The sequence below is a fragment of the Agelaius phoeniceus genome, chromosome 2, assembly GCF_051311805.1.
Source record: "Agelaius phoeniceus isolate bAgePho1 chromosome 2, bAgePho1.hap1, whole genome shotgun sequence".
In the NCBI taxonomy this organism is placed as follows: Eukaryota; Metazoa; Chordata; class Aves; order Passeriformes; family Icteridae; genus Agelaius; species Agelaius phoeniceus.
Window position 1 is genome coordinate 71,567,108 of NC_135266.1, and position 13,257 is coordinate 71,580,364.

Consider the following 13,257-nt stretch of genomic DNA (forward strand, 5'->3'; position numbering starts at 1 on the left):
TGAGTAAGGAGGATGCTTCCAGGTTGGTCCTTTTGCTGAGGAAAAGATTTGCATGAAATCACACGTTCTTAGGGCTCCCTTACTGAGAGTGGATTAGTTTGCATTTGCCCCTTGGAAGTTGTGTTTCTTTTCTGGTGGCTCTTTTGAAGGAGAGATTCATAAGTAAAACATCAAAATTTCTTAAAAAAAAATTATCCTTGCCTGCCTTCCTTCGTCAAATGTTGGTGTACACTATGCTACTGTCTGCATTTTTTTAAGATATATGACAAATTTGACTGTCCTGTCCTTGTGCAGGGGGCCTGACTTCCTTCTACTTAGTTCCAACTGTGTGAGTCTGATTAGACCAATATAAAGAATTGATAGAGGCCAAGAACTGATCTATACCATGATTATTTTCTATTATGTTTTTACTTTCTTTTAAGTTAGTAAGTTAAATAACTGCTCTTGTTAGTGGATGGTTGTTTCAATGTCTGTTATGCCTGTACTAAAGATGTAATCAGCCTTAATGATTCCATTTCTAGAGTCCCCAAAGCAATTTTGCTTGAGGAATAAGGAAAAACTGCCACAGAATAATGAGAATAAATGTGCATCCCCTTCTTTCAATATGATTTTATACTATCTTGCTCTTTTTCAAATTCTTGCTTGCATATGGGTCTAAATCTGGAGTGCTTGCCAATGGGAGGCATAGGGCTGAAGCTGGAAGTAGGCAATTTAATATATCTCCTTGTGGTCAAGGGTTGTGGGATCTTAAGTTACTGCTGCTATATCCCATTTAATCTCAGATGCACGAAGCACATCTGAGAAAATCCGCTGGCTAGAACAGGAATTAGTCTTTACCACTTTAACTAATGAAAGCAAATATTTTTATTTCAATAGCAACAGGAAGAGAATGTCAGTGATTGTTCGAACTCCGGCAGGACAGCTACGTCTCTACTGCAAAGGGGCTGTAAGTAATTATGCTGCCTAATGGAGAACACTGCCAGTTATTGTTTCAACAGCTGTGGCTGATGCTGACATTTCATGTCTCATACATAATACCTGTTGGCTTTATGTTTAGGGCCAAGTGATTTAAGAGAGCTGTCATTCCTCCTCTGACTCCTTTTGCAGGCTGGAAGACTGCTAGGCTTTATACTGCCCAGTTGAAATCCTGAAACTCATGGGAGCAGTCCCCTTACCGCAAAGCCAGGGCTTCACCCAGCTGTGTAGCAGAAGTTCAGGAGCTGGAGTAAATGCTGTTGTCTGAATTTATAACTCTAAAATTTGTTCTCAAGTGGTTGGCTCTTGATCTGGCTTTCTTGCATCTCTGCACCTGCTGTTATTTGTCATCATGACTTGCACCATGTTGTGCTTCTGTCTTCACTGACAAGAGCAATAACTTAGCACAGTACAAAGGCTCCAAAACTAGCATTGTCCACAGCAAGAGAGTGGGTCTAATTTCAGTGGAAAACTATGGAGCTGGCTTTTTGCAACAGGGAAAAAACTCTTTCTGACCTCTGTGAGGATCCTGTTTGCTTGAATTTGTCATGACATATAGGTTAGTGTTCGCTGCTCTGTTGCTTCCATTTACCTCCCCTGATTTGATAAAGATGTGCTGTCTTCACTCTGGTGTGGTGGAAGTGAATGAAGCCTGCTGCCATTGTGTGGTAGTTCACAGTCCTATGCCTGATGGGACCACACAGACTTCAAACTTGCTTGTTCATGCTATGCCTGAGTTCACACTGTTCTTTGGAGCATGGCACTGAAAGGGATGGAGAACAGGAGAGTTTGTGGTACAAATTCTTGCTATTTTCCATATGAGCAGACCTAGATGTACTAATGTGCTGCATCTGCCACTCGTGTAACTGTGAGTTAACTGATTATTCTGCATTAACTCTACCACATTCTGGTAGTCATCCTCTGCCTCTTGCTTCCATAACAATTAGGTTTGTATGCCTGTCTCTAATCAGCTCTAGATGTAGGTCTGCTTACTTAGCTTAAGAGCAGATGTCTGAGTAGGGTTTCTGTATTCCATGTGTTTGTAAACTTGTTCTGGTAGTTACAAATAAAATCCAGAGACTCTAGATATGTAGGTGATGCTATATTTTGATTTCAGCTGTTAATGGGGCCTTTTCAATTGTCCTTTAATTTACTGATAAAGAAAGCTGCTGCAGGAAGAAGGTTGTTTCTGAGAGGATGTTGTGGTAGAACATGATTAGTGTTTCTGCCTATTTTTTCAAACATGAAAAGGAATCTTTTCTGGAAAGGATTGCAGCAAAGTCTACTGCACAGGACTGTTTTATATACATTGAATAAGATCAGATATTTGTGTTGTCTGAAAGTCAATATATTGGCTTGGTAATTTATAGAGCAGCGTTCTGTACTGCCCAGTAATGGGGACCTCGTTATGGAAAGAGGGGAGGAGGGCAGAGTGTGCTTCTCTCCCCACTATTTGTAGTGGATGCAGTATCTCTGCCATTGGGCACAATCCAGATGACTCAAATCAGTCTCTAAACCCCAAATATATTGTAAATAGAGTTTTGTTTTTGATATTAGCAAGTCCATTCAGGTTGCTTCTCTTGAGCTTGTAAATACACAAATGGCAACTTCATATGTAGACTTACTCTGTTGTCATGAATTTGGTTTTACTAGGATAATGTAATTTTTGAGAGGCTTTCAAAAGATTCCCAGTATATGGAACAAACACTGTGCCATCTTGAATACTTCGCAACGGAAGGTAAGAGTAACAGCATGCCATGAGAATTCAGTTAATTAAATTATTTGCAGCATCTTCTGCATTGTCTAAGCTCTGTGGTGTCAACTAAGATGATTGTGAAGATAAAGATGGGGTGTGTTATCAGCAAATTAACAACTGTAGGTTGACTTCAGCTGTAAAGAGGTTTTTGTCCAACTTCTGTGTGATTTCAGTAGGGAAGTGGAATTTGGAAGGAAAAGACAGTGTTCTGTGTGTCCATGATGAAGGGAAAGGGCATGAGCTGTATTGCCCAGAATAACTCAATTACATTGGAGTTGGAGGTGTTTTTACCAGGGTAGAAGTTGGATACCAGCATCTTTTTATGAAGCAGAGTGAAGCAGTGTGCTGGGAAGCCTGGTAGACTGAGACATCAAAGATGATCTGAAATGTTCTGTAAGGCCTTTGACTGATGTAACACCTCTGTTCACTGGGAAGCTGGCTTTGTTCCCTCTTCTGTGATAGCCTAAGATACCTGAGTTATAGTAAAACCATGAACCAGTGTTTTTCTTCCAAAATCTGAAAATACCAGTCAGCTTTTTAAAACACTATGTTTTTGCAGACTCCCAAAAATTCCCAGTACTGGAACTTTTGTATTTTATGGCACACACTCCTTTTTGATTGATTTGTGACAGAAAAAGGAATCGTTACGTCTCTATATTAATTTTTGCCAGCGGTCTAATAAATTGGTTTTCATACTTCATGGACCCTCTTCGCTCTATTGTGCATGTGTAACTCCCATTATTTGTGTGAGTTACATTGGTACACTGAAGGAGAACACAGTCTTGCTAAAAGGAAGCACAAGCTGTGGAGGATGTTTGACTAAGTAATATCACCAATCACAGCATGTAGCCTGTTCTTTAATATGATGTTTTTAAAAGTACATGAAAGGCAAGGTTGCTTTCATACTTAGCAAAAAGTTTTTGTTCAATGCTCTCTTGATCTGCACCAACATTAGTAGCCAGAATGAACCAGATTTGTGGTTTACATTTGTGGAAATCTAAGTGCTTAAAAAAATGTAGAGGGAGATTTTTGAACAATGTGTGTTAGAAGCTTTTGTTGTTCCAGCATGAGGGTTAGAATTTAGCATTCATTACATGTGAATGATTTGATGATATTCAATGTAATTTTACTGTGGGTAATGGCTGTCTTCTGTTTGGCAGGTCTGAGGACATTGTGCATTGCTTATGCTGATTTGTCAGAGAAGTCTTACAGAGAGTGGTTGAATGTCTACAATGAATCCAGTACGGTTCTGAAAGACAGAACTCAGAAGCTGGAGGAGTGCTATGAGATCATTGAAAAGGTAAAACATACTTTCTTGATGATCAGCTGCAGATTACCTTACATGTGTATTTTCCAGTGGAATTTGGGCTTTACACAATGAAATAAACTCTTAATTTCATAGATCAGAAACTGGAAAGGTAAGTAGATGATAACATGTTCAGTCCATGGTTTTAAATTGTAAATCTGAGATAAATTTACAGATAAAAAAATTTCTACTTAAAACTGCTTTTCTCACACTTTTTAAATCTTCTGTTTTGTGTAAGGTTGTTTTAACTTGATGAAGATAATATATGTAGACTGTTGTGTTGCACCAAGTTCCCATGTACTAGGGTAGGAAGAGATGTGTTCCTTTTCATACAGCAGTCAAATTCAAGGTTTTTGAAGGCTGTTGCAGGCACAGTGTAGGGCTCACCAAAACCTTATAGGCGTGTGAGCTAAAAAAAGGATGAAAACCTGCATTCCATGCATATTGCAGAACTCTTAATTTTAGAAGGGGAAAGTAGGTATTGGAGAACCCATTTGAAATGCTAATCCTACAGTGAACGAAATGTTAAAATGCCAACGCTAGGGGCCAGTGTTTCTCTGAGCCTTGTTGGTCTTGCTGCTTTCATAAGTGCTGGTAGTTGCATTCCTCACCTGCACAGGTTCATGCTCTTCCCTCTTGCCCCAGGTATTTGATTTTATATAGTGGTTTCTTTAAAACATATTTTGAACTTCAATATCTTTTAAAATTAATATTAAAATACTGCTTAGGTTCTGGAGCACTGTTTTTTATTTAAGTTAGTTTGGGTAAATTGTAGAATTATAGAATGGCCTGGTTTGAAAGGAACCATTAAAATCATTGACTTCCAATCCCCCTGCTGTGGCCAGGACACCTTTCACTAGGCCAGGTTTCTAGAGCTCCATTCAACCTTGCCTTGAATACTTCCAGGGATGGGGCATCCACAAAGAGGTTGGGACTAGGGTAGCAGCTAACTTTCAGGGGGTAAGAGAAAAGCTCCAGGAACTCTTTCAGTAAGAGCTAAAGATTGGGTCTTTGTTTCCCAAGTAATGCCTGAAGTGGTCCTTTGTGTTTATTGTGTATCAGTAACAGTGTGGTTATCTCATCCTTGGTTCTGTGGGTTTGGGTAGCTCCTTTCAGCTTTCTGCTTCTTTCACTGTGCTCTCACACTCATCTGTTTTCACCGAGGTGAAAAATGAACGTGGCTTTTGCTGTACTTCAAAATGTGTTTTCAAACTTTAGGTCATTTTTGGTCACGTACTTTCTGCTTTTTTTTACAATTTAGGATCTTGTTTAAGAAAAAAGGAGGAATCCAGGAGTGGCTTGTAGAATTGGGAGTTAGGAGCTATCCACTGTATGCCTTACTGTTAATGTTTGCTGGTCATGCCAAGAAGCAGGCCTTACAGATAAACTGGCATTTGACTGTAACACAAAATATCATGTATTTCTGCAGACTGTTTTTTTTTTTTTCATCTAAGGGCTCAAACTGAGACCAAGAGAACTACTTTTTCAGTCTGAGTGCTGAGATTGCTGGATCACAGTAGAGGTGCACCTGTGGAGACAAAGTTGAACTGACTTCCTTCTGCAGCCATATGCTGGCTCAGAGGGCTTCAGCAGGTGCAGTGGTAGCTCCCCTGCTCAGGTAGCTCAGCCATGCTGATCCCTGTGCTGTCATGTGTAACTTCTTAACAAGTGATTTTGGGGAAAAAAGACCATCTGCAATTGTGCACTTGGATTATGTTTGTAACCTTCAAATGTTGCTAGCATTGAGAGAGCTGATGAGTCATTGAGAGGCTTAGTGACTTGCATGAGTCACTTCTGCCACCTTTGCCAACTGACTCTCTCATAGCAAAAATGAAACTCTGTGAAGGCCTGTAACTAATGTCAGCTTACACACTGTATGGAATTCCACTTCGATTCATTCAAGTGGGAGCTGCTTTTAATGCCCTCTCCATGGAACCATGGAAAGGTTTGGGTTGGAAGGGGCCTTTCAAGATCACATCCTTGTACCCCTGCCTCCCAACCAAGGATGGGGATGCCTTTCACTAGATCATGATACTCAAATCTCAATCCAGCCTGGCCTGGAACACTTCCAGGGATGGGTCCACCACTTCTGTGGGCAAACCTGTTCCGGTGTCTCACCACTCCCATCATAAGCAAGTCACTCCTTTATGCCTGGACTAAATACACCCTCTGTCGGTTTAAAACCATCACCCCTTGTCCTGCCACTGCTGGCCTTGGTAAACAGTCTTTATTAATTTTTCTTATAAGTCCACTTTTTATATAGAAAGGTCTTTATGGGAAGATCACACTGAAGCCCCATCATTCCCAGGCTGAACAACAGCAACTTGTACTCCTGTTCCTTTGTCTTCATTTCTGTTGAATGATTTTAGTCCCTACAAAGAATAGAAAATGCTACCTTTTTCTGTGCAATCTCTAAAATTATATGGTATGCCTAAAGTTATTATCAATTTGTTTTAAGTTGAGCATCTTTGCATATGTAAAGAATCATTAAAATGCTTTTAGAGGTAAAATCTGAGTAGGCTGTACCTTTTGACAAGGTTTATTTCTTAGGTATTTTTTGCCTGTCCTTTTTTTTCTTTTACTGTAATGTAGCCAACTCTCCTCAAGCAATTGTTTTAGAATTGCCTAAGAATACAGATAACTCTGTAGTATTAAATGCACTGTATGAGATATGTATTTCTGGCAGACATCTGTATGTTGATTAAAGATACTTGGATTGATTAATGTTCATACCACTTGTATTACACAAATGTAATGATTAGATCCATAAATAGTTGCAATAATTTTTGAGTGATTGTATCCAGTCTGTATGTACATTTTATAGGCAGAAATTAGTTTAAATGATGTAATGCCAAATTTTTGTTTTGTGAGCTTAAATATATAAACGGACTACTCATCATGTTGCTATGGTGATTAGTGAATGGTCTAGTATACATGGTCATCTATAGGCTAACTTTGGTTTTTATAACTTCAATCAATTATTCTTGAAATGTTGCCATCTTTCTGATTAAAAACACTCTGTTCCATTCTGTACCTCTTGAAATGTAAATTGTATGCAGAGGAAGTAGAATAGCCACACTACACCACTACTGTGGTGTATATTGCTTGTCAAAGTGCAATATTAGCAGTGAGATGCAACATGCTGTCTTAATTCATTTTTTGAGTATATGCCAAACAGAGATTTATCTTAAAAGAATTTGAGGGTTTGTTTTCCTTTTTTTTCTCCAGGATTTGCTGCTTCTTGGAGCTACGGCCATTGAAGACCGCCTGCAAGCAGGTGTTCCAGAAACAATAGCCACACTAATAAAAGCAGAAATTAAGATATGGATTCTGACAGGTGACAAACAGGAAACGGCTCTCAATATAGGTATCCATCATTCTGGTTACTCTGAATTTGTCTGGTATGTAGCAGGTCATATGCAAGATGTGCTGAGTATGTTTTTAAATAGAATTGGGCTTGCTGTTATAGAATGGTTCCTTGGCATCAGGGCACAGTGTTGGAGAAGAGATTTTGTAGTGAGGTCTTTGCTATTTGTGTCAGGCTTATATATATTTTTTTTTAATATTGTTTTGAGGCAGAAGGGACCCATCTGCCCTTGGTTAAATGCAGTTCTAATTGAATGAGTGTATGTAACTCTGCTTTATGGTGGTAACAGGAGAACTCTACCAGACTAATGTTTCAGAAATGGTTTTAGAGATGGTTTTTTTTCTTTTCTTTTCTTACTGACTGCCTTCGAATCAAGTTTGGGATACAATGGGAAATATGATAATGCAAAGCATGTATAGTTTACAGCATCTTCCAAACCATGTCTGTGAGTGTAGGTGGATTATTCAAGCTTAAATAACTGACCCTGCTGTCCCCTTAGAGCACATCTATTAGTATATAGTAAGGACTTGGTCAAGGGACATATCCTGATGTAGGCATACCCCTTGTCATACCACCCCTCCCAAATGTCTCATCTTTGGCAATAGAATGCCACGATGCTCTCGTGTTCTTTTTCTCCCTATCACTTGTAAATCTGCCCAGAGAGGGGAAGAGATGGAGTTGCAGTCCTGTAATCTGACTTCTCACCTAAGAAAGTTCAATGAAAGAGCATTTTAGTTCTCCCAGGAAGAGCCGGAAATACACCCAGACCTTCTGTGTGCAGTTCTAAACATAAAATTGGTCGCATTATTCATGTAATTAGGGAGTCCTAAAGTCAATATGAACTCAAAGACTGAATAAATAGCTCCTTTAGCAGAAGGCAACATATGCTGTTAGGGTATCACAACTGCATTTACATTTGCAGATTAGTCTGTTTAGATGTACAGATGTAGGTTAAAGGGAACTTTAACTCAACTTTAATTTGAGTTTGCTTTCTCAAACTCATTCAGCATTCTCTATCAATGATGCTCTGTAAATGAACTTAAATTATTTTCAGGAAAGTTTTGGGCATTTCCACTTTTTTGGTCTGGTTTGTCTTGTGTTTTTTTAAACTTCTATTTTGGTTGACTCAGTGAAATTTCATTATGCAATCTACTTGACTGACCAGAATTTTTGTGTGCTTCAAATTAAATTTCATATATCTTCATATGTTGAAGGTGGTACCAAGAGGTGGAATAACTTGCTGAACTGATACAGCTGTAGTAGAAATACAGTGGATGGCCTAGGTAGACAACTTGTTTAAAGGGTAGTTATCTGGTTTGAATCACAATCTGCAGATTTTCCTTACTTGACCAGTAGTAGATAACTTCAGAAGGGAAACACCATATTTTGACTAGTTAAAAAAATGTAGCTACACATTTTGATGTAAGTACCTGAATTAAGTTGATATATTAACCAACAGCAGCTACTTGAACACCAGTAAATAAGCTTATTCTGAAGACTGTGAAGGAGACTAACTTCCAGCTTTCTCTAAAACTGTTGGTTTGTTTCTTTTATTATAGCAACTTGAGAAGAATAATCTCGCTTAAAACTTCTAAATTATCCCTTAGTTTAAGGTACAGTTTGGTAGTAAAACTGTAACTTAATTAGCTTCATGTTTAAGTTGGCTTGAAAGTATAAACATGTGGCACTCTTCCCATTTTTGTGTGTAATCCAATAAAACTGTAATAAACCTTCAACTTAAAACCCAATCCATGTGTGCACTAGATGTTTCAGGTATGGTTGTGCTATCTGGGGAGTAAAAAGTGTTTTTACTTTCTCATTGTGTTTGGAGGTTATGCTTATTGACTCTTGCTTGCTATATGGAGGTGCATGTGTATTGAGGGATATTTCAGCTCTTGGCAGCTCTGTCAAGGAGCTGGAGTACTTTGTTCTTCCATCTTCCTCTTGATTCTTTGGTTTTCAGAATTTGCATAAGTCTTTGTTTCTGGATTGCATTTTTGAACTTCTCTGGAGAGTAATGGTTGACCTTCTGTGGGGTGGCTGTATGCCTTTCACTCAGACAGGTGCTAGTCAGTAGTTCTGCAAGTGAGGAGAGTGTTCATGATAAGCTTTAATACTGATCAGTCATTTGAATTCTAGCTCTTGAAAATGGGACTTCCAGGTACAGAAGCATCTTTAAGCATGACCTGCAAACAACTTTAGAAGGCTTAACTGTGTTCTTGCAGCTTCATCCTTTTCATTAGTCTACAGACTCTGGATCATCTTTGCCTTTCAGTGAGACAAAACCACCCATAATAGATTTCTATTTGCCATCATCCTTGTGCTCGGCAGAACACCAGAACTGCTGTATTTCCAGCCAGTAACTTCCCTAGGAAGAGATTTGTTTTCTGGGAATGGGAGTATAGTGTTAACTCAAGTGTGTCCCTCTGAAGCATGAATCAGTCCCTATAGTTGAGCTGAATGCTCTTACCTAGGGCATTGATAGCTGCCTGCAAGCACTGCCTTACAGTTGTTTGGGTTTGAGGTTGAAAATGATCTTTTGAAGATACAGTCCTCCTGCTCCCTTCCTGACAGGGACATCGTTCATAAATCAGGTTGCTTAAAGCTCCATCCAGCCTGGCCTTGAACAATTCCAGGGACGGAGCATCCGTAACTTCTCTGGGCAGCCTGTTCCAGTCTTGTTACCCCCCCATCATAATAAATGTCTTCCTTATGTCCAGTCTAAACCTACCTTCTTCCAGTTTGAAATGACTGCTCTTGACCTGCCACTACAGGCCTTGGTAAAAAGTCTTTCTCATTCTTTATTGTAATTCCCCCTTGTATATTGAAATATGTCTCCAGAACCTTCTTTTCTCCCAGTTAAACAGTCCCAACACTCAGGCTGTTTTCAGATGAGATATGTTCAGCCCTCTGATGGCTTTTGTGGCCCTCTTTTGTACTCACTCTAACAGGTTCACATCTATCTTGTGCTGGGGGCCCCAGGGTTGGATACGATATTCCAGGTGGAGTCATTCAACCTTTCATCACTTACGTGCTTCTCAGTAGGGTTGCTTTCAGTCTGTCCTGATGGATATTTTTGATTGTTGCAGTACAGGTGGAGGACCTTGCATTTGGCCCTGCGGAACTTGATTAGATTCTCACAGGCCTGCTCCTCAAGCAGATAGAAGTCCCTCTGGCTGGCATCACTTCTCTCCAGTGTTATTTAGGTGCACTATTCAGCTTCATGTTCTCTCAAGGCTTGCTGAGGGTGTACTTGATCCCCATCTGTCCCTGGTGTAGATAGCAAAGGACCAGTCTCAGGACTGGTCTGAGGGCCACTGCTCATTACTGGTTTTCATGTGTGTGTGGAACATTGACTGTAACTCTCTGGATGCAGGCATCCAGCTGGTTCCCTACCCATCTAACAGTACATCCATGAGACCCCTGTCATTCCAGCTCAGATAAGAACACTTCTTGGTGAGCTGTGCTTTGTTTCAGTTCAGGAGACAAGCCATGCCAGCACACTTGCCTGTATCACTATGCAAAGTTTGAACAGGGCATTTGTGCCCTCTCTAAACACAGAGGATAATCGTTCTTCCATCAGATGCTGGATTCTGTATGCCTGCAGTATGAATGTGCCTGTGGGCTATGATCTTGAACTCTAGTTCAAATAATCTTTCTCCCAGGACACTTAAAGGAAAATAAGTCCCAGAAGCACCTGATTCATCTGCTTCATGGACTTTTAGTCAGACTTTTAAATTAAAGAGCTAGATATCAACTTTCAGATGTGGGTTGACATTTTATACCTGGCTTTGAACCAGCAGTTGATCTTCTTTTACTCAGAAGCATTGACAAAAATACTTATCTTCAAGACCATTTTTGCTTGCCATGTTATTATTGCCAGTAATAACTATTACAAAGCCATTATAAAACTTTAGACATTTCTAGTAATACTTTAAAGTTACTACTTGGACTCCTATAGTTGCCAGCTACTTTGCTAGATTTTAATATCATCTTAGTCCTGAAATTGTACATAATATATAGATCCCCTATAAACTCTTGTTAGGGTTGACTTACATTCTCCTATTCCAATCTTGATCTTTCTGTTTGATGTGATGGTGATGCAAAATAGTTTCAGTTGCAGGATAACATGTTCTAAGTCCCTGATTTCCCAGATGCACAGCAGAGCAACTGTTTTCCACAGTATTTTTTTTCTTCCAGCTTGACTTCTAGAATGCCATCTTGCTCATTTTGGAAGAGGTAAAGTGAAGCAGTGAGCAGTGGTTTAGAAATTACAGGTCACTGTTGCAGCTGCTGTTCTAATCAAATGCTACTAGAAAATCCTTTTGAATTAGTTATGCTGAATTTGTAACAGCCTCTTGCACAAGACTGTTTTAGCCTAGGGAAAGAACAACCTTGTTATGGAGGGAAATACTTAAATTTGTAATATTCTCTTTTTCTCAGTAAAAATAAGGAAGCATTTTTTAGCTTGAAACTAACTTTTTAAAATGGCAAACTGACTTGAGAAAAAAGTCAGTGTTTTTCCTGTAACTGTTGGAGGTTTTCTACTACCATCTAAGATTTGATCACAGGCAGAATCAGAGTTTGTCTGCAAAGCTTTCATGTTGTAGGCTGCACATCATTAGAATATATTTCAACCTTTTCCCAACAGGTGTGAGTTCAGTGTTGTACTGTTTTGTTCTCTGAAGCAGAAATTAAACCTAGGCTTGTTAACACGTATTAGTAAGACTCTACTTGATATTCATAGTCCACACAGCTGAAAAAATGGAGAGACTGAACTTCTGCAGGTAATCAGACCTGCTGCCTAAGAGTTCCTGTATATGATACAAGCATGTCTTCCTCAAAGGAAGGAGAGGGATTTACTTTCTTTACAGAAGTCACACATGCAGACATGTTAACCCTGGATTATACCTACAAAACTAGCCCAATTATAAAAACTTTGTAGCCTGAGGAAATGATTTGCATTGCAATTGATGACCCAGTATGGCCTTTCTAAGGAACCAAGAATCCCAGAGACGATTCATGCCTCAGCTGTTCTCTTGGTGTTGTAAGATATGGAAAGAGGCACTTCATCTTTTTATGGTGACTGTGGTGTTCAGCTTTTGAATCTGTCAGCCTTGCAGTGGTTCTTTACTTGGACATTTTTGTTATACTGCAATACCCTCCAGTCTCCATTTAACAAAGAGACTTCCCAAGACTCCATTTTATTTGATAGCAATTTTTTAAACTGCTGTAATTAATTTCTAGTAAAAAAATAGAAATAAAAAAATATTTGTATTGAATTTCCTTTTCCCATGTAGCTTAGATGAGCAATAAAAGGTGTGTGCTTCAAATAAATTAATTCTCTGCTATTTTATGAAGCTGACATCACTATGCCAATCCCAAGTGAACTTGCACGAGCTTTTAGGATAATGTAGTGAGGTCAGTCTGATGCAAGTTTGCATTTGTCTCTTGCTGTTAATATGAGTGGAATTAATCTGTTTATTTTGTAAATGATTAAACTTTTATAAAAATAAGAGATTTTCTTCTGTCTTGAGAGTTTTTGTTTTAATTTTGGTGTGCTGTGAAATGTACAGAATTGTCTTCTGTGTGCTCTTGTTCTTTGATGTCCCAGTCCCGCACTAAGAACAATGTAGTCCATTACCTTGTGTCTGTAGGAGTTGGTAGGGGCTCTGTGAGTATGATTGATCTATACTTCTTGATGAAGGAGCTCAGAACCTTCCACACTGAACACTCAGGAGTAAAAAATGCTCAGTAAGCTTTGTGTGGGCTAAGGAAACTGAGTAGCATCAACTGAAAACATGTGTGCACTTCCAGTCATCTGGCATAGATGCAACCGTGCATTCGGATCTG

General features: G+C 39.2%; 1 protein-coding gene across 4 annotated transcripts in view; it reads left to right on the forward strand.

Annotated features, from left to right (window-relative positions):
• ATP8A2 (ATPase phospholipid transporting 8A2) overlaps nt 1-13,257 on the forward strand; it is a 320,265-nt gene that overhangs the window by 85,356 nt on the left and 221,652 nt on the right. For all 4 annotated transcript variants that reach the window (XM_077173858.1, XM_077173857.1, XM_077173856.1 and 1 more), the window contains 4 exons: nt 877-946; nt 2,629-2,713; nt 3,892-4,031; nt 7,266-7,404. In XM_077173858.1, coding sequence (XP_077029973.1) covers nt 877-946; nt 2,629-2,713; nt 3,892-4,031; nt 7,266-7,404 — 434 coding nt within the window. The remainder of the gene's footprint in view (nt 1-876; nt 947-2,628; nt 2,714-3,891; nt 4,032-7,265; nt 7,405-13,257) is intronic.